General features: G+C 45.2%; 1 protein-coding gene across 1 annotated transcript in view; it reads right to left on the bottom strand.

The window, feature by feature from the left end:
* DDB1 (damage specific DNA binding protein 1) overlaps window positions 1-22,601 on the bottom strand; it is a 1,014,306-nt gene that overhangs the window by 511,551 nt on the left and 480,154 nt on the right. Inside the window, exon 16 of the mRNA XM_078680637.1 lies at window positions 438-645. Within this exon, the coding sequence (XP_078536763.1) occupies window positions 438-645 (208 nt within the window). The remainder of the gene's footprint in view (window positions 1-437; window positions 646-22,601) is intronic.

Raw genomic sequence — 22,601 nt, 5'->3', positions numbered from 1 at the left:
CACCACCTACACCACTACCTCCCGCACCTATTGATGCAACAGCCTCTTGTTACAACACTGCCTACAGACGGATATATTTTCACTTATCTTTAACTTAATGAAACACATGGTTTGCCTCGATGAAGAGACAGATCTTGCTTCCTTTGGCACACTGACATGAAATACAATTTGTGGAAAGTAGAATAGGGCAAACCGGTACGGGGTCACTGTGGGCAGATGTAGGACATGAACGGTGCATATGATGGAGCGTAAGGACAATGAAGAGCTAAGAAGTAATTAAACTTGTGTTCAGGGCCCTGGACATGAATGATATGACACTCACATGGTCTGATTGTACTAGGGACCTCAAGGGCACTGCCAAGGATGAACATACGTGGGAAAAATGAAATTTAAGAAAGCTTAGAAAGTGTGCCAGGAAATTAATAGCCCACACTCACCTGTCTGGGTAACCATCGGAATTTAAGGGACACATGTAGTTGACCTCCTTCAAGTTGACATTGGAAAATACCAGCTTATGGTTGCTGCTGTAGATAACAGTTGGCCGATCGGAGCAAGCGAAGACATTTGTGGTAGACAGTGAGCGAAATGTTCGGAGCACCGTTGGCTGTGTGCCAAGTGTCACCTTTTTCCTGTCACTGAGTAGTCCTGAACAGTGAAGGAAAGGTTACAGAATCAGATATTGCAATCCGAGAATATGCTACAAGGGAATACCAACAAGATTATCCTACAAATGAGACTGTTCTTACTCCATCAGAAACCACACAGCAACAAACACTGAAACCACAGGACTCTGAGGTGCCCACCCACGAACGCTATACGTTGTACATGAAATGAATCTCAACTTTAAGGCACTAGGCAAACTCAAAAGACAGACAACAATCTAAAACTAACTCCTTAGGGGAAAATCACTACATCAAAATCTATTACTGCACACACTGTGTGATAATAGGAACTGTAACATCATTCACTAGGTCAAAATAACAATAATGAAAGTATGAAGCGTGGGACACTGAGACAGCATACACTCAGCATGCAGGAAGATCCTGGTGTGGGGAATGGGTGCTTAAGGCTGTCGTACGACCTTAAAACACTTGACAAGATTCATAGGAGCCCATCAGTGAAACTCATGATAGCAGCCTCACTAAGGTGCAAGTAGGTCCTATGTCAAAGCAACTAAATAACATTCAAGGGTGTGACTCTAAATCAGTACGGCTGAGCCCTTTCAATGAAGAAAACAAACCAAATGCCAATACGGATACACAATTCTCAACACTTAGAAGGATGACGCAGTACCAAAGAATCCATACGCCCATGAGCTAATCAATAACTTTTTATTCTCATAGCACCTGTTCATTTGAACTTATTCATTTGTACAAGAACACATACATCCTTTATTAACCTTAGATAGTTTATTCACAATTCCCATAATACAATATGATAACCAAACATTTATATGTACAAAACATCAAAAATCACATTTCCTTACATTCATTCCCAAACTCATACATTCAAATCCAATCCTTGATTCATCCTTCACATTCAACCTACACACACCAATGTACCTACCAAGAGAGCATTTTCTGCTGCCGAAAATTTCAGTACCCCAGGAATGGTACCAATCTAGCAGTTTCAAAAGATCCGATAGGATGAGTAAAACCCAGAGAAAATTGCTGAGACCACTATTACAGGACTGGGTGCCAGTGTCCTGAAACAGATGGTACCATGGGGGTGATGTTTGAGCACTGCTTCTGTAGGAGAACCTTGGTACCCACAAATAATGTAAAAATATGTATATTAAAAAATTCTTCAATGTAGATTGGGTGCTTGGGAGGAAGATGGGCATGTCTGCACCTGGAGTGCTAGGAGCAGGGCATGTGACAAACCCCCCCCACCCCCGCTCCCCCCACTGCGTATGGCCAGAGGCCGAGTCCAGCAGGATTTGCCTATGGCAAACTTCCCTCTGTACAGGGTAGTCAGCTCAATTCATTAGTTATAATTCCCTGTGCTAACTTGTGCCCCACCATGCACTGCTTATGATGTTGCATATTATATCACTCATTACATGTTATATGACCTCTCAAATTACACAATTAACAACATCAAGGATGACATTAAGCAATAATTTGTGACACCATCAAAAAGGACATGACTTAATTCAACATGCTACTCTGATTATTTTTCTATTCACCTTTGTGGAATTACCTTCAAGACTTCACAGGACCCATAAGTTTAAATCAAAAGGTTGACATGTACATTCACGTCTCAAAAAACACTTTCTTTCAGGCCTTATGTACCACCTTCCACAGTTTAGTAAAATACACTACACACGTTCCTACTACAAGTAAACCACCTTTAAGTGGGTCACCACTACATTCTACACTAACAATGCCTCAAAATCTTAAGCAAAGTTTTAGGAATAACAGGCACACCTTATAAACAGATAGAATTAGTCTACAGCACTGTAATACAACTATTTAACATGGGGATTTTCCCCAGATATTTACTGGTGAATAACCTTTGGTCAACAGAAGTTTTGCCATTTCTCGCACATTTTTCAGAACAGCCTTTGGCTTTATACCTCAACAGTTCCTCTACAACCTACAACGGGTGGGCTCAGCCCATACCTGGTTTCACAATCCTTAATAATTAAACATCAAACTTTAGTGATTTGTAAATACAGAGCACTGTTAGACCTGTTAGCCCTTTGGGTGATCCCTCCTTATTTTTTTCTCCCCTTTTTGCCTTCCATTTTTCTTTTTGTCTACTACGTTTTTGGTGTTGGCCTTAGGTCTCTGGGCGGTCCATTGCTACTGATTAACAATGAAGCACAGGTGCTCCTCTAAAATGGAGGAAGGGTAGGAGAACTTCACAAAATGGTGGCCTGGCCAGATTACCTCACAGCCTGGGACCATAGGGTTGTCAAGAGGAGTTCCAGAACCTTCTGGTCCACTCTAGACACTCTGGGCCCAGGCTATAAAAGGTGGAATGTTGGGCGGCCATTTTGTGCTGTAAGGAGATCATAGGTGAAGGTAGAGTTCAGCTGGAGTCCAGGCTGTGGAGTGAGGAGGTTGACACACTGTGTGGGGGCTGACTGTCTTTAGAGGCTGCTACCCCCCTTTGTGATACTACCCCCGAGCCATTGATCTGACACTGCCAGGTCTCTACCAAGGAAGAGTACGAAATCACCAAAATTCCCCCCAGTGGAGGACTGAGGAGATTTGACCAGTCCGGCGAGGTTGAGTGGGGCGGAACTCCGACATGACAGAACCCTACACCAGTTGCCCCCCGGTGGCCGTCCGACATTGACTCCCTGTAACCTGTGGTGTTCCTTCAAAATCCTGACACGGTAGCGGAGTACTCACAGAATTACCGCCGTTGGCCTTCAGGGACCCCTTTGTGTGGGAAGGGTGCTGCTCTCGAGAGTGTGAGCCGGCAGCGCCTTTTCGCCCAGTTCCGAGTTGGGAAGTCGGGATGAGGAAACGCATCGCAGGCCTGTGGGGGACATCTAGTTCCTCGCTGGGAGAACCCGTGGGCTGGCCTCTAAAGAAAGCGCGTCGCCTCAGGGAGCCGGTTGCCAGGCAGCGGAAGCTTAGAGGAAGACCCGCCTTAATCGGAGGAGTGCCGGGGAATGAGGCGGAGTTGGGAGCGGCTGAGGGAGGAGTTTCCCTTCGTGTGTGCATGAGGGGGGAGGAACGTGGAGACAGTCAAGGAGGCCGTGCCGGGAGTCCGTCCTGTCTCCGGAGAGGATCGTAGCTCAGCGGGACTGCCTTCATCACCCAGGGTGACTCGGGCCTTTATCCCTACAGTTACTGGCAGAAACTGGATCAGTGAGATGAAGTAAGCAGGGGCTGGGGCTGGTGGGAGGCGTGTCCCGCAGAAGTTTCAGCGGGGTTAAAAGAATAAACCAAGCCCCGATCTCTGACAGAAGAGCGAGTTGTGGGCCTAGGACACAGGAACGAGAAGAACCCAAATGATAAAACGTCCTGTCATTGAAAAGTCAGCTGCTGCTCTTCCTATGACTGTCCGGGAGCCAGGTCTTTTAAGTATCATTAGTTGATGACATAATAATCACCCGGGATAAGGAGTTCCCTGCCTGGGAAAGCACATGAATTCTAGTGAACTATGAATATGGTGTATACTCAGTTTTATTAAGAGACTGCTTATGTGACTAACGATATTCCTGGCCTTTTTCCTTCTTAGGCATTACTTGGCTTGCACTGATTGCATTTTATCGCTGAGAAATGTATAAATGTGGTATCCTTTGAACAGTCACTAAACCTTTTGCTTAACCTTTTATAGCTTAATGAGTTCTTGACTGAAATGAGCTTCTGCACATTAAACTGCTGATTAGTCCTACGGCTGAATAGGGGTTATTAGAGATACTTAGATCTGGGATATTTATTTGTTTACAGAAACAGGAATCTTAATGGAAAAGCATACAAAATGATGTCTTATTATTGCGGACACATCGAAGAACTGAATATAAAGGAAAGAGAAAGCCTTTCTACTTTTCTAAAAAAAACAGTGTGGTGTCATTTTTCTAGTGGAGGTACGCTGTACTGCTGAGTTGAGTGTGACGCAAGTATAACACAGTTGCCTTGGAGTTAGGCCTACCCACTTTGTGCCAGGCTACCCTAGGTGGACCGGTCATCTGTAATGTTATCAATTTTGCCATTTAATGTGTCATGAGTGATATAATATGCGAGTTCGCAAGCAGGGCATGATGTGGTGCAAGTTCTAGTGAGCTCTGTAAACTAAAACATCTGAATTTCAGTGGTCTTTTGTTTTTTTCATTGAACAAGAGTTATCTTCAGTAACATTTACTCGTGGATCCTCTAACACATTGCTCACCTTAGAATACTCCCCAGGTGCTAGACTGGATCTGGAAAACTCTCTGCAATGCTCTCATATAGCTCTGCACTGGCTCTGTACTGCCCCGGAATTAACAATTGCTTACCTTAGACTACTCCCCAGGTGCCAGACTGCATCTGGAAACTTTTACCCGCAATGCTCTGATATAGCTCGCAGACTCCGTACTGCCCCAGAAGGAGTGGAGTCACAAATTCGCACAACCCTGCACACTGACATCAGTTTCTTGCTGATCTCTTTCTGAGCCCTAACACACGGAGACAGCACAATTGTTAGTACCTTTTTGCAGATTTCTAACTCTGGATCGTTTTAGATGTTAAAAAGAGGCACCTCCACAGAATGGGGAAGTGAGAAGGCAGTAAAGCATCTGCAGTGAGGTGGAGATTCCGCCAGAAAGTGCATTATCAAAGAACAGTAACTTGTATTTCTAACGGAATCTTCTAACGGCAGATTCTGCACCATGCGACTAGCTACCAAAACAGTAACTCCCAAGGTGATGTGTCTTTAAAATGGCTCAAATAAAATAAGTCCTGCAGGCCGAATAGGCAAAATGCCCATCTCAACGTACCTGACTGACAAGGCAATAGTATATATATATAATTTCTTTATTCGGAATTTCAGTATCAGAAATCCATAAAAGCAGTGTTAATACATAAAAAGGAATTTTTAAACATGAATTTTACAGTGAAAAATAATTTCATACACCATTGCTTTACAGATTTTTTCTGTCTGTGTATACATTTTAAAAAATTAATAACATGATAACAAGTAATTTCAGTGTCCAAGAGCTGTAAACTCAACATAGCAGGACGACATTGCTTAAAACCCCAAGATTTTAATAAAGTCAATAGCCAAAGTTTGCGATGTTCATGATAAAATTTGCAGAACAAAACTGTATGTAAAGTAGTTTGTGATGACTTTTCATCGCATGGACACAGAGGTAAAGTCGTATCCCATGCGTTTGCTACTGGAAATGCTACTAGCCTGTGAAATAGGTTTAATCTGAATCTTACCAGGAGAAAGCGATCAAAAGTACTGATTTCAAGATTTAAGTAAGGCTGGATGGAAAGTGTGGATTGAACCATTACAGCGTGTTGTACCGACGGTTTTCCTGCTTAGATTTGTAATCTCAGATTTTGCAAATGTCCCAGGGCTAGTGTTTGTAGTTGTTTTTTGGTGAGTTCACTCATTTTTTCGGGAGTTAAATAATATTTTTCGGCCCCAAGGTCAATAAAAAAGTTCCTGATGTAAGCTAGCCATTTTATTTTTTGAGCATGGTCCAGTGTCATGGCATCTGCCACTATTGTCTTAGTAAGGGCATTTTTTTCTGAGATCCAGATACGGCGCCATAGGAGTAGCGGTTGTATTCTTGCCAAGTCCTCAATGTATGGGACGCCTAGTTCGACATGACATGCATACGTAGAGGATCGCTTTGGGGCCATTAAAAGGAACCTCAGAAAATTATTTTCAGCGATTTGCAGGGAAGATACATCCATATGCCCCCATACACTAGCTCCATATAGTGCTGTTGATTGGCACTTCGCTCTATAAATGGCTAGTAATTCCAGGGGCGGTCGTTTTCCCAGTTTTTGCGAAAATGATATCAAAGCCGCTATTGCTCTCTTAAAGCAATGTTTCCTTGCTTCCACTGCCTTTTTCCAGGACAATTTGTTGTCTATTGTAATACCCAGGTAACAGTATTCAGTTGCAAACTCAATTTTTTGATTGAGGATTAAATCTTTGGGGTGTTTTCTCCCAGCACCTGCCGTCATCACAAAGGTTTTTTTCACATTTATGTGAAGATCTAAAGTGGCCATGAAAAGAGAATATCTATTAAGTATCCTCTGAAGTTCACGGGGAGTCCGTGCCAGCAAGACAGCATCGTCCGCATAGAGTAGAGCGGGTATCGGGCGTTGTTTTGCCTGTGGGAGGTCCTGGGCATCCCTCAATAGCTCAACCTCCAAGTTGTTAGTATAGAGGGAGAAGAGGAAAGGGGCCAGGACGCATCCTTGCCTGACTCCGCGCTCTACTCTAAGGGGCGCTGACAGCTCGCCTTTTGTACCGTAGCGGACTCTAGCAGAGGGTTTGGAGTACATTTCTCTCAGAAAATTCAAAAGTGGTAGATCGACTCCCAATTGTAACAAGAGGGACCACAATTTGGAGTGAGAAACGCAGTCAAACGCGGAAGACAGATCCACGTAGATCATATATAGTTTGTCCTTCTTTGCCTGTATGTATTTTCCAATGATGATCGAGAGGTTAAGGGCTTGTTCCACGGTTCCGAACCCTTCCCGGAATCTGAATTGCAACTCAGACAGGATACCTCGCTGCTCCACCCATTTTTGAAGTCGCTCCAGGATCATCCTGCCTGCTATCTTTCCCAAAGAGTCCAATAGAGATATTGGGCGGTAGCAGGCGGGGTCCTGGCGGTTGCCCTTCTTGAAGATCGGTACCATCAGAGACCTTGTCCAGGACTCCTTTAGCGGCTGCCGTGCATACCCTGGTAATGATAGGAGCCCAGAGATCTATGTTGTATTTAAAAAAGTCTACCGGAACTCCATCCGGTCCTGGAGCTTTTCCGTTTTTGCTTGATTTCAGGGCTAAAAGGACTTCAGACATTTCAAAGTCTATTTGGATGGGGTAGGATGGGACCACTAAGTTTATATCTTCATTTTCTTGTTCTGTTGGTTGTTTTTGGAAAATCTTTGAAAAGTGTGATACCCATTCTGACTCATCTATTGCAACTTCAATTTTTGGAATTTTATCGACAGCTAAGAACGGGGCTCTCACTACTCTCCAGAAAGCCTGGCTGTTTTTTTCCTGGGCACTAGAGTGGAGCTCATCCCACAAAGCTTGCTTTAACTCCGCCTTTCTCTTTTTTCTGGTGGCAAGGTATTCCTTTCTTAGTGCGGCTATAGCCTGGGGGTCCCTTTCATCTTTATTTAGTGCTATTTTGAGGTTTGAGTGGGCCTGCGTGCATTCATGATTAAACCATCCTCTGATTTGTTGGGGGCCTAATTTGTGTTTTACTGTGAGTAAAGATTTTATTTCTCCCATGATTTGGGCAAAGTTGCTAAGAAGTTCCTCATCTTCGGTCTGTGGGTCTAGACACTTCTTAATTTGGGGATATGCCAATTTTATCAGATCTTTAGTAAGTTCCCCTGGGTCTACTTTTCCCCATTTTATTGTATACCCATTTATTTGGCCCAGATTTATATTTCCCTGGGTCAATGCAGTAGCTATTGTCACAGATAGGGATTGTTGACAGTTTAAGAGCAATTCCAATTTAAGGATGGAATGATCACTTAAGATGTTAGGTAAAACTTCAAACTGATTGACTCTGGTTTGTAAGCTAGCCGATATTATAATATAGTCAACTGTGGTACTAAAACCCCTTCCTACGTATGTCGGTTCTAAAGAATTAGTACTATCAACTTGGGTATTTACTACTTGGAGATCCAGATCTGATAGAATCTCGTTCATTATTCCACCCATATTATTATGATGAAAATGAGTAATGAAGTTACCTTCCTCTGTCATCATTCCCGCACATTTTTTCTCCGGTTGGGTGCAGTGATGCAAGTTGAAGTCCCCTGACCATATTATAGATGATGATCCCTTAGCTCCTTGTTTTTGCCTTAGGATGGTTGGTTTCTCGTGCAAGTGTATCAACACTTTCTGGAGCTGTGATTCCTTGAGATTATTGTAAAAATTAACAAGGACAACAGACTCATTTCTGGGTAGGGAAAGAGAAATAATCTGGAAGTTATGTTCCAGTTCAATAGTGCTTAGTTTTAAATTTTTGATGGTATTAGATATATAGATAATTAATCCACCCTTTGGCCTACCCTTTTGTCCCACTAAAGCTGGGGAGAAGTACGTCTTGTAACCCAACATATGGAGTACTGTTGGCGACCATGTCTCCTGCAAGCAGACTATTTGATGTCCGTCTACAGAGTGCATGATACTCCCATCCTCAACCTTTGGCCGCAATCCTGCGATGTTCCAGGAGATCACGGTCAAAGATAGAGGGCCGTTGTTAGGGCTGTTTTCGATTTGTGGTTTGCCAACAGTAACGGGGTAATCAGAAGTTTGAGGATTATCTAGAGTTGGGGGATTGTCTGGGAGTTTGAGGGCCTGTTCATCTGGCTGTGATGATCAGTCCACGCATTCTAAACCACTGTACATATTTGTTAGTGGTATTCCATTCCAACCCTCCCAACGTGGTTCTTCTCTATAATTTCTCCACTGCTCTTGCCCTCTCCACTCTTACCTTTCTCTCCCTCGATAGCGAGGGCCCACTGTATACCAGGGTCCATCATTTTGTGAGGGACCGTTCGAAAATCTGGGTGGGTAGAAAAAAGAGGCGTTTTATGCCTATCCCCCCATTTAGATTCGAATCCCCCTCTGCACATATATAATCCACTATCCTAGGGTCCTCAAAGGTAATTAAGATACAATCGCCCTGTATTGTTTTTTTACCATGGCCAACCCAGGGAGCTCTTCTAACCATTAAAATTCGGGTAGAGCAGTAAGCGGGTGCTGGGCGATTTATAGTAAGCCAATGTTGTATCTTGTTTTTTAAGGACCAGTTTGGTTCAGGTTTTTGGTCTGTCAATTCTGGGACACCGGTCAGAATAACAACAAATGGACTCGCTTCTGGTGGAAGAGTTACTGGTCGTGTGTTGCCCTGTTGTTGTCTCTCCCTCTCTCGATATATTTGGGGTTGTCTAGTTTGGGGTTGTTTATTCTTCATATCTGTGGTGATGGTATTGCAAGGAGTACTATTTTTTTCAGATAGGGGATTTACAGATAAAATCTCTTCTGTATTTTTGTTAGATGCTACCATGGTTGTGAGTTTTGGTGCTGCTGTGAGCACAGGGGTCAAGCTTTTTGCTTGAGCCACGGGAATTAGGTTTAACGACTTAGACACCAAAACAGTAACTCCCAAGGTGATGTGTCTTTAAAATGGCTCAGATAAAATAAGTCCTGCAGGCCGAATAGGCAAAATGCCCATCTCAACGTACCTGACTGACAAGGCAATAGTGCCATGTGAATGTGTGAACTGAAGTCCATGTAGCACCCTGACATCTATCTCGGAATGGCATTCCATATGCCAATGCTATGGTAGCAGCCATGGCTCCAACAGAATGAGCAAGCAATTGCTTACGCACAACCTTAATGTTGAACTTGAATTTCTTAGTTTAGTTAATTATTTCAGGGTGCTCCTGGGGTGAAGTATCCACCCTTTAAAACGCCAAGTATTTATATTTGAATCGTGCTTCCAAACAATTTGTTTGCATCCCCCTGTATGCACTCTCCTAGTATTATTCTCCTCGGAGAATATTCAAATAATTGTAACGTTTTAAATGATTTTAGTTCAATGAGTTTTTTATTCTGATATTACATTTATCTGATTTGTCCTTCAATCAGAATACTTTCTTTTGCATTTCCACATTATTCTTCTCTATAATGCTCCAATGCATTTCGAGCAAAAAAAGCTCTTCCTCAGCGAGCCACTAAAGTGAACAGAATCAATACACACTCGTATCTATCATGAATATGTAAACCAAACCACAATCACAAGTTTTATTGTTTTTTTGTGTTGAATTGTGAGCATTACCCAAACGTGTGAGTAGGGAAAGGTTTGTGTATATTGTTGTGAAGTTAGCAGGCTAGTGGTTGTGGGTGGAGCTCAGGGGGTGGACAGGAAAAGGAGGGGACGGACGAGAGAGAGGCAGTTAGAGTAGGGACAGGGTCGAGACAGGTTGCAGATAATAAAGCTCCTGAAATATAAGAACTTGTGTCTGTGGTTCTTTGTAGCACGATGCTACAACTGGCGACGAGGGTGGGATGAGCAAGACGGCAGCCCACAGGATCGTGTATGAGCACCCTGTCCCCCTGCAGCGTTGAAAAGAAAGTCCGCTGCTGTGTGACGGTGCCAGACAAAGCAGATACCAACAGTAGGTGACCCTGCCCCTCCTGTGACCGGAGGGAGCTGAATCTGGAGGGTGCTGCTCCTGGAAACGACTGCCGGTGAGTCCTGGGTGAAGAAAAGGGTCGAATGAAGAGAGAGAAAATAGTGCCTGCAGATAACCACGGCGGCCATCTTGGAGTCAGGCAACTTTCGGGACACTTTCCCTGTGCAAACTACCGGCGGCCATTTTGAAGTCAGGCACTGTACAAAGAAACAAGCATTGCCGACAGAAAATAAACAAGCATTGGCGAAGAAACAAGCATTGGCAACAGAAATAAACAAGCATTGGCAAAGAAACAAGCATTGGCAACAGAAATAAACAAGCATTGGCAAAGAAACAAGCATTGACGACAGAAAATAAACAAGCATTGGCAAAGAAACAAGCATTGGCAACAGAAAAGAAACGAGCATTGGCAAAGAGACTAGCACTGGCATCAGAGAATAATCAAACATTGGTGAGAACAAGTGAGTGTGACAAAGACACAAACAAGCACTGCAAAGATGTCTGATGATGATGGCAATCCGCAGCCACTGGCCGATGTGAAGCCTAAGGCTCCAGGTGGGTCGCACCTGCGAGCACCCGAACCTCTCAAAGTGACCACTGGGGGAACCATGGGTCCCAAATGGCAAGAATGGTTAGAAGAATTTGAAGATTACATCGAAGGGTCAGAAGTGATTGTGGACAAAAAGAAGTTGATTGCTCTGCGCAACTTGGCGGAGCGGGAGATAGTCAAAATAATCAAAGACCTTCCTGCCACGGAAGCGGACACCTATGACAAAGTGCGTGACGCATTAAACAAAAGATTTCTTCACAAAAAGAACGTCGACTATGAACGCCATACATTCCGCTCGTCAAGGGAAGGAGGAACCAATGAGCGCCTTCATGATGCGCCTGAGGAGACTAGCCAAGCATTGTGCATTTGATAATTTCTCAACAGATGCTGCAATAAAGTCACAAATAATCGATGGGTGCCACTCCGACCAATTAAGGAGACGACTATTGAGAAAAGAACATAGCCTCGACGATATAGAGGAGATGACACGAATCTTTGATCAAGCGGAAGAGTATGCAGCCGACATTGAAACGGGGCACAAAGGAAGTCGCGAACAAGTGCGACGTGTGCACGCCAAGAGTGAGAATCGAAGGAGTTCGAGAGACAGACACTGGAGGTCACGCCAGTCATCCCGTCAGGAGCGGTCAAGGCATCAGCGGCGAGAGCCGTGGAAGAAGGAAAGGAGATCAGAGAACGTGAGGAAATGTTACCGTTGTGGGTATGATTACCCCCATGTAGACAGCTGCCCTGCCATGGGTCAAAGATGTCGGAAGTGCGGTCGAACGAATCATTTTGAAGTGATGTGTGGGGAATACAATAAGGAGAGACGAAGTGGTGCCACAAGGACAGCTCAGCCTGACTCACGAAGAGGTACCCCGAGAATGTCCCGATCCGGCACCCGAAGACACCATGCACGAGCTGTACAAGAACAAACTGAGCAGTCTTCTGGGTCGTCACACTCCAGCCGAGAGTCACGTCGGTCCAGGTGGGAACGGAGGTCACCATCCAAGGAATCTAGGCCGTCATCCAGAGACTCAACATATACCATTGAATATCTGAACTTAGCCGCAGATCCAGATCAGCTTAAGACATATCCCCGGCTGGACATCAAAGTTGGCAATCATGATACAAAGTTTGTACTAGACTCAGGTGCATCCCTGAACTACATTCCAGTCACCGAATATGAAAGAATGAGTCCGCGTCCTCCTCTGACCTTTGCACCAGTCAGAGTCTTCACATGGATGGCTAAGAAGCCACTTCCATGCCTCGGGAAGTTCTCGACGACCCTTAAACATGAGGACACAACTATCCCAGCGGTCATCCATGTCATTAAAGGCCCAGAAGCGGACTGTCTGCTGAGCCTCCCGACAGCTGAACGCCTTCACCTAGTGGAAATCCTTTTCACGGTCAGCGGAAACCAAGATGTGACCCGTCAGTTTCCCAGACTATTTCAAAGACTAGGCAAATTAAAAGACTGCCAAGTGCGATTGCATATTAATGAACAAGTCAGACCCGTCGCTCAACACCCTCGACGGGTACCGTTCCATCTCCAAACTGCTGTGGAGGAAGAACTCCAGGATTTACTAGCCGCTGATATCGAGCGCACCGAGGGTCCAACACCGTGGGTATCCCCAGTAGTTATCGTTCCCAAAAAGGGCACGGCCAACAAAGTCAGACTGTGTAGACATGCGCCTGCCCAACACTGCAATCGAAAGAGAACGACATCCGGGACCACATTTGAGCGATATGATCTCAGCTCTAAACGGGGCAAAGGTATTTTCCAAGTTGGACTTAAATAAAGGGTACCACCAGCTAGAATTAGAGGCAAAGTCAAGATACATCACCACGTTCGCAACCCATCTGGGGTTGTTCAGATATAAGAGACTCAGTTTTGGAGTTTCCTCTGCAGCCGAAATATTCTAAGAAGCCATTCGGCAGGTCATTCAGAACATTCCCAACACATTCAACTATAGTGATGACATCCTTGTCTATGGATCTGATCTACGAGAGCATGATATCGCACTCAATCGTGTCTGCCACGCACTACTGGAAGCAAACCTGACTCTAAACAGAGAGAAGTGCGAATTCCACCAGGACACACTGAAATTCTTTGGTCACATCTTGTCAGGCGCTGGCATGAAACCTGATCCCGACAAGATTGGGACTCTGAACAACACCAAGAGTCCCCAGGACGTCAGTGAGCTCAGGTCATTTCTTGGAATGGCCAGTTATTGTGCTCGCTATATCAGGGACTACGCAACAATCAGCCATCCCCTCTGTCTATTGACCAAACAAGGCCAGCCGTTTGAGTGGACTCCCCAATGCGAGAAATCATTCAAGGAGATCAAGAAAGCGGTGGCATCTGCGGATCACCTGTCATATTTTAACCCACAAAGAAAGACTGAAATAACTGTGGATGCCAGCCCTATCGGGCTTGGTGCCATCTTGGCACAATATGACAATGACTTAGATCCACGTCAAATCATTGCATATGCGAGTCGTAGCTTGACTGACCCGGAGCGGGCATACTCGCAGCCCGAGAAAGAAAGTCTTGCCGTTGTGTGGGCATGTGAACATTTTCATGTTTTCATATATGGTAAGCATTTTACTTTAATCACAGATCACCAAGCTCTCGTCACCATTTACGGAAACCCACGATCCAAGATGCCCCCAAGGATCGAAAGGTGGGGCCTAAGGCTACAGGAGTACACGTTCACCATCATCCACAAGCCGGGGAAGTCAGAAAACCCGACTGACTATATGTCCAGACACCCAGCCACATAGTCAGTCTCTAAATCGTCCATTGCGGAAGAGTACATACATTTTGTGACTGACCAAGCTCTTCCTCCCGCTATCCCAATGGACACCATCCGAGAGAGCACAGCACAAGATGTCATCCTGCAGAAGGTCCTGCGCAGGATTCGACACAATAGGTGGAGGCGTGATTCTCAGGATGAAGAGACTGATCCTATCATTAAACAAGAAATGCAGGCTTTCCGGCACGTGTGCAGTGAGCTGTCAGCCACCACTGATGGCATACTGCTGCGAAACCAGCGAATCGTGATTCCCACTCAACTGAGACAAGGAGTGGTTGCCCTTGCCCACGAAGGACATCGGGGTATTGTGTCAACCAAACGTGAATTAAGAGAGCGAGTGTGGTTTCCATATCTCGACCAAATGGTAGAAGCCACCTTGAAGGACTGTCACCTCTGTCAGCTCACAAGCAAAAGTGACCCTCCAGCACCACTGCACATGACCCCTCTACCACCTGGGGTGTGGCAAGAAATTGCTATTGACTTCTATGGACCCCTAGCATCGAGCAAATATGTGCTGGCCATCATTGATGAGCATTCTCGATATCCCATTGCACACTTTGTACCGTCTACAAATGCCGCGAGTACTCTCAAGATACTGGACGAAGTGTTTGCGGCCTGGGGAGTTCCTTCAACGGTAAAGACGGACAACGGACCCCCATTTAATGGAAAAGACTTTGCAGCATTTGCGAAACATCTAGATTTCCATCATCGCAAGATTACACCCCTCTGGCCACAGGCTAATGGAACAATTGAAAGATTCATGGCCACGCTCAAAAAGACTTTTCAACATGCGACAGCGGAAGGAAAGGATTTACAAGTTGCCCTCAACGAGGTCCTCCGAGCTTACCGGACAACTCCTCACGCAACCACGGGGCAATGCCCGGCAACACTCATGCTGGGACGTCCCATGAGAACTCGTATTCCAACGTGGGAAGGGGCCTTACGACCATCATTGTCATCCACTCAAGATCATCAAGAAATGATGAAAACAGACCAACGCAGAAAAGACAAAATGAAGTCATATGCAGATCACCGAAGGAGAGCGAGGTCACTCTCGTTACATGAAGGAGACCGTGTGCTTGTCAAGCAAGAGCAGCAGAAAAAGACCGACTGCCTGTTCAAGGATGAACCGTTGCTGATCACGAAAAGGAAAGAAACTATGTTGACTGCAGAATCAGAGCAGCGACAAATCACGAGAAATATCTCGCACTTCAAGAAGCTGCCACGCGATACCACCGGAACCCTACCGAGTGAAATGGACACTCCCTGTTCGGAAGAACCACATTCAGTCAGTTGTGAGAACACTGGTCCAATCAATGAGACACGGAGTGACACCAATTCGAGAATCAGGTCACCACGACCTCATCGTGACATACGTCCACCCAAAAGGCTCATTGAAGAAATGGACTAAGAAGTCAGTGTGTTTATTTGTTTTGTTACAAAAGGGGGAGATGTTGTGAAGTTAGCAGGCTAGTGGTTGTGGGTGGAGCTCAGGGGGTGGACAGGAAGAGGAGGGGACGGACGAGAGAGAGGCAGTTAGAGTAGGGACAGGGTTGAGACAGGTTGCAGATAATAAAGCTCCTGAAATATAAGAACTTGTGTCTGTGGTTCTTTGTAGCACGATGCTACATATATGGTGACCGTTGATTTTCTGAACCCGTTGATGTGAAACTGTGAAAACGATAAGTATCATGAGTGAAACGGACAACGTGTGTAATCACACCTAAGTCAACATGCAAACTTCAGAATTACTTACACATTTGACGACTTCCTTATACCGTAGTTTCAATATGCTGTCAAAACTTAATGTCGGACGATCATGTTACCACGAACCGTTAACATTGCATAGATGCCCCACGGTATCACACGTTCTCTTATTTAAATGACTACTCAGTCGGTGGTGACTTTCACTTACTTGTTTTAATGTAAATGTTTTTCCCGATGTCGGTTCGGTTTTCGGTGGACTCAGTCTCTATGGAAGACAACCAATGTGTAGCTTCCAATATAAACGTCATGAAATAGAGACGGGACTTTGTGTGGCGGCCATATTGTAGCGTCTTTTAGTTAAACGTATCTACAGGCTGATTATATGACTCAATGTTCAGCCAATAACCAACGCGGCGGTGATCGTGTAATGTAGTACAGTGAAAACAGTGATTAAATAGTAAAGACACTGATTAAATAGTAAAAAGTGAATGTCATGGAAATGTTCTTGCCGACTGTGTCCTGTATGGTGTTTCCCTCTAAGTAAATTGATGAATGTGGTGGAAATTCAATAATTTTTGAACCTGTGTGGATACATATTCGTGAATTAAAATTAGAAGCAAATAAATTAATAACAGTAAGGCAACTATTACAATTACTCAGTCCAGAGCATTATTCCACCAGTTATGAGAATACTCAAAGATAAACATTCTATTCGTTCATTTAATCCATACGGTCTGCATGACTAATTTCATAATGCAATAACTTTCTCTTCTAAGGAGGTGTCTGGTATTGTCTTTTCCTTCTTCTCTTTCTTTGACTTCTAGGACCAAAAATCTCAGTTGACATATATTATGTTTAGCCTCCATAAAGTGCATGGCAACTGTTGATTTTTTGTTACTTGTTCTAATATTGGACTTGTGCTCATTAATCCTAATTTTCAGTTTTCTTTCCGTCTTTCCCAACATACACTTTGCCGCATGGGCATTTCAGCAAGTAAATTACATTTTTAGTGTTGCATGTTGCTGTTGCATGTAGTTTGATTTCATTGCCTCTCATGGGGTGATTCATTTTGCGGCCTCGGATGACTCCATTACAATTATTGCAGTTCAGACATGGAGATGTTCCCTTCGCTTTAGGTGCTGTTTTGTGTTTTATTTTCAATATTTCCCCTATATTTTTGTTTCTCGCGTAGGCAAACATTGGTATCTGTGCAAAGCTCTGTTTAAAGTCGGGTTCCATAGTTAGTATTTCTGAGAAATTGGCCTGATATATGATGCTCACTAGTTCTAGTGATCACCTTGTATCAGTCCAAACAACCCTTATGGTGATTGGTTGTAAGTCAACCTTATAGACCAGCTATCCTAATGGTAGCATGGACAAAGCAGTCTTAGGCTAAACTCTTTTGGCATGTGAAGCCAGCTGTTTTACCACAATATAACCCCTTGAATACCAAGTGAAAGGACACCACACAGGTTGTTATGAAAATAAACAGTATATTTATTAATAACACCTCTGAACTCTTTATGAGGTCAGAGGGCTAGGCACATGACAATCTCTTACGAAAAATACTACAAGTCGCAAAAAATTACAATCGTGCCCTAGGGGCACGACAAACCATATACTATGTAAGTGGAATGTGAAAGTCGATAATCGGAATTGAGCTGTCCAGAGGCTGTAGGATCGATGGGACCACGCTACACTAACTTCAGGTAAGTAATAGGAGGCCCACAGAACGCGTGTGCAGAGTGTGAACTCACACGCGAGATGCGTAACAACGTCTATGGACAGTACCGTTCGAAGAAAAGGTGAGTACGGACAATCCGGACTAGTTAGAACAACAACGACTGTGGAACTGGACACTAGGACAGTTAAACTACCCTTGAGCACCGAAATGCTCTCGTTACCTCACCCACGGGCTGCGGGTGCATAGGTGTCAAAATGCGTCGGGTTCTCGCGTTGAAGTCAATGGAGCCTGAAAGAAAAGATGCTGCAGGCGACCAGGAGGAAGATGTCCGGTGCAATCCAAGGGTGGATTGTTGAAGAAGGAGACCTGAAAGCAGAGGGGACAATGTTCACAGTCACTAGCCAGTGACTGGAGAGGAACCAGGAAGGAACCAGATGTCGTCGCGATCAGGTGAAGAGTGGACGCTTGACTCTGCAGCCACGTGGACCAGGAGGTGTCTTCGACTACCAGGATGGAGGCACGAGCTGTCCCACGCAGGCTCTCGCTGTCGGCGGTGTTGGATCCGGGATTGGAGGCAACAGGCCTTGGCAAAGGCAACCCACGCGGTGAGTGAAGAAAGCGTCTGGTGCGGACTAGGAAAGTCCGGGGTGCCCCTCTTTTGTAAGGGAGCAAGGGCCAATCTGGAGCAACCAGATCAGCAGTGGAAATTCACAGGTTCGTCGTCTAGGAGGCCACTAGCCAGCCGGCAAGTGACCAGACAACGCGTCAAGCAGGAACCAAGCAGAAGGGCCCCACGCAGATCTCGTGGATGCTGGAGGGCTGATCTTCGGTGCAGGGGCTGCTCGGGCTGGGGCTTCTCAGTCCCCAAAGCACTTGGTCGAGTTTACCTCGGGAGTCGTGCTGGAAGCGAAGTGCAGGTTCGTTCAAGATGGCCGGTGCCACGTGTCTCGTTGCACCCACGGGTCTCAGCTTTGCTGTAGATGCAGGTTAAGGTCGGAGAGGTCTGGGAATCCGGGTCTCGTCGGGCTCTGAAGTCTGGATCCTCGAGGGAAGACGACAAAGTGAAGCCGCTGGACGCTTGATGGTGCCTGCAGTTGCAGGGTGGACACTCCTTGTCCACAAGGGAGATTCTTCAGTCTTCTGTGGTGCAGAACGTCGAAGGCCAGAGTTTCTTCTTGAAGAATAGTTCAGGATAATCTAATTTGGAATGGGACCAGCTCCTACCTTTATTCTCCTAAAGGGGGCTGCACTACTGACTAGGTCCCTCCCCTGGGTGGGACCAGGAAGGGGGGTGGTTACACCCCCTATCCTTTGTCCGGTTTCCTGCCAGAGCTGGGGCTGGGATGCCCCAGCAACTGGTTTGAACCAGTGTATGCACAGGGCACCTTGTGTGCCCCAGGCATGTCTCATTCCTTTCAGGCCTCCCTACCTCAATACACAAAATCCTGTCTGGGGTGGTGCTAGCACCTCCCAAGGCAGGAAACGCTTTGTCCAAGCCATCCTCGCTGGAAGGACTCCCAGCAGCAGGAGGTCAGACTTGTGTCTGTGGTGGCAGCATCCATTTTGTGATGCCAAGGCTCGAGTTAACTTTAACCGGGGTTCACAGTTACATACATGTCGTGTCCCTCTAGAATGGTGGAATGCTACTCCCGTCGCCAGAATTGGCGAGGGGGTAGTATTCCAAATTGTATGACACCTTACTCGACATGTTTTGATAATGTTATACCAGAGTTAGCATTTTACCGCGAGGTAGATAATGCACTTAAGAGTATATGGTATAGCGTTATCATGGAACCGCTATTAGGACTTGGTTCCGCAAGCTGCAAACGGGCTCAGCTCATGCCAGAGCACCATCTCACATAATTCCAAGCACTCTGCCTTCAGGATTGATAAGGCCTTCCATAGGAGTGACTGATAGGAATATATGTGTCCATTTTAGGGTTAGATATAGGTATACTATATCTATAGCAAAGGGTGTTTACACCACCTTGCCCCAGCTGTCATGCAGCCAGTTGTGTCAGATTTAGATGGCCAGCCAGGGGTGGCATAATACATTCTTCAGCCCCTGGTAGGCCCTGGGTACACCTAGGCCCTGGGTACAGGGACTGATATGGTGGCCCAGTACCAATTGGTAAATGCACCTAAAGTACATGGTTGTCAATTTAGAGAGAGAACAGCTAGGCTGTGGGTCTGATAAGCAGGCCAACAGCCAGGGAAAGTCGTAAACCAGTGAAGCAAAAAGCAAAAATCTGGGGTGACCATAGGATTGCAGACCCCACTCTCCTACAGTATTTGCCAGTGTTTGTTGATGATTTTTTTAAATATTTTACTGACTGTTGAGAATCTAGATACCATCACCATCCTGGTGTTTTCAGGTTTCTCTTTGCATTATAATAGATTGTTACGGTTAATTCCTGCACATTTTTGTTTGGTTGGAGGGTACCCTCTTGTTTTGAACCTCTGTTCCATTTCCATTAGTCGTGTTGAGCATTTTTCAGGGTTAGATACAATCCTCTTCACTCTCATCATTTGTGATTGTGGCATGTGAGTTTTTAACGATGTTTGATGATGACTGGTGAAATGTAAAATGTTGTTCCTATCTGTTTTCTTGCGATATATGTCCGTATCCAGTACATTGTTGGTCCGTGTGATTAGAACGTCTAGAAAAGTTATTTCTTTCTCTGATGTTTCACTGGTAAACTGTATGCGTTCATCAATCTTGTTCCAGGCTTCCAATGTTGTTCTTGCTTCTTCCTGCGTACCTGTCCATACCATGAATATATCGTCAATATATGGAAAGTAAGCTCTGATTTGGTTTTTCCATGTTGGATTAGATAGAATGTGTTGTTCCTCAAATCTTTGCATGACCAGATTTGCGTACGCCGAAGCTGTACAGTTGCCCATAGATGTACCTGTGAGCTGAATATACCACTCATTTTGCCATTTGAAGTAACTGGTACAAGGTGTAGTGTACTTATTCCATCAGAATATATTTGCATAGAGGTTTCCAAATCTGTCTGCATGAGAGTGTGTTCCATAGCTTCCAATCCCATTGAATGTGGGATCGATGTGTATAGGGATTTTACGTCTGCTGTGCACAGTAGTATGGATTCTTGAATATCCAGTTTTATTTCCATGATTTTGTTTAGAAAATCTATGGTATCCTTTATATAGGAGCCTATTTTTTTGACACTTGGCTGTAAGTATTTATCGATGAATTGGCCTACTGGTTCATGGACGCTTCCGCATGTGGAGACTATTGGTCTGAAATTCAGACCTGAAGCATTTTTAATATTATATACAACAAAGCCATACTTTTTGCTTATTTATCTTACTCAACTAACAACCTCTTGGGTCTCCATTTTCACCCTTAAATAAATCTCAACTCAACAGCAGCTCAAAGCCTTTGATGTAATTCCAAATAGGCTCATTTAAGTTCTTTCACAGTTTCATCATTTCAGAACGGAAGCCTTTTCAATGTTATATATTATATACAACAAAGCCATAGTTGTTGCTTATTTATCTTATGCAACTAACTATCGGGGTCTCTGTTTTCGCCATTTTCAATGTTATATATTATATACAAGAAAGCCATAGTTGTTGCTTATTTATCTTATGCATCTAACTATCGGGGTCTCCATTTTTGCCCTCCGGGTGAACAAAAAAAAATCTCATCTCAGTAGCAGCATCATTGCTCAAAGATTTTGAAGTAATTTCAAATAGACTGGTTTTACTTCTTTCACAGTCTCATCTTTTCAGACCTGACGCATTTTCAATATTATAATTTATATACAACAAAGCCATAGTTGTTGCTTATTTATCTCATGTAACTAACAACTATTGGCAAAGCCAATAGTCCTGACTTGTTGCAGGTATTATGTTACTGGTTGTATCTCATATCTGAATCCAATGACAAACAGCAACATACCAGTAGGGTGGCACACTATGATAAACAAGGATTTGTGTTTACATGTTTTTAAGCCAACCCCTTAATTTGATCGGTCATGGCCCTTTGAGAGAACCCCCAGGTTTTTCATCCCACTAAAAGCCCTGTAACCAGGCAATCCATGTCAGTTATGTGTTTATATATCACTAATCTATTTTTAGGTTCTGTTGCGTGTCTGTTAATAGTAGAGAAATACTGCTATTTAAAGAGTGAGAGACTGACTGACTAGGAGAGAGACTGACTAGGAGAGAGACTGACTAGGAGAGAGACTGACTAGGAGAGAGAGGCCGGCAGACAGACTAGGAGAGAGAGGCCGGCAGACAGACTAGGAGAGAGAGGCCGGCAGACAGACTAGGAGAGAGAGGCCGGCAGACAGACTAGGAGAGAGAGGCCGGCAGACAGACTAGGAGAGAGAGGCCGGCAGACAGACTAGGAGAGAGAGCGGCCGACAGAGAGAGCGGCCGACAGAGAGAGAGCGGCCGACAGAGAGAGAGCGGCCGACAGAGAGAGAGCGGCCGACAGAGAGAGAGAGAGCGGCCGACAGAGAGAGAGAGAGAGCGGCCGACAGAGAGAGAGAGAGAGCGGCCGAGAGAGAGAGAGAGCGGCCGAGAGAGAGAGAGAGCGGCCGACAGAGAGAGAGAGAGCGGCCGACAGAGAGAGAGAGAGCGGCCGACAGAGAGAGAGAGAGCGGCCGACAGAGAGAGAGAGAGAGCGGCCGACAGAGAGAGAGAGAGAGCGGCCGACAGAGAGAGAGAGAGAGCGGCCGACAGAGAGAGAGAGAGAGCGGCCGACAGAGAGAGAGAGAGAGCGGCCGACAGAGAGAGAGAGAGAGCGGCCGACAGAGAGAGAGAGAGAGCGGCCGACAGAGAGAGAGAGAGAGCGGCCGACAGAGAGAGAGAGAGAGCGGCCGACAGAGAGAGAGAGAGCGGCCGACAGAGAGAAGAGAGAGAGAGCGGCCGACAGAGAGAGAGAGAGAGAGCGGCCGACAGAGAGAGAGAGAGAGCGGCCGACAGAGAGAGAGAGAGAGCGGCCGACAGAGAGAGAGAGA

The sequence above is a fragment of the Lissotriton helveticus genome, chromosome 3_1 (genome assembly GCF_964261635.1).
Source record: "Lissotriton helveticus chromosome 3_1, aLisHel1.1, whole genome shotgun sequence".
NCBI classification, from domain to species: domain Eukaryota; kingdom Metazoa; phylum Chordata; class Amphibia; order Caudata; family Salamandridae; genus Lissotriton; species Lissotriton helveticus.
The sequence above is the reverse complement of the archived record's forward strand: the minus strand, read 5'-3'. Positions and strand labels throughout refer to the sequence as shown.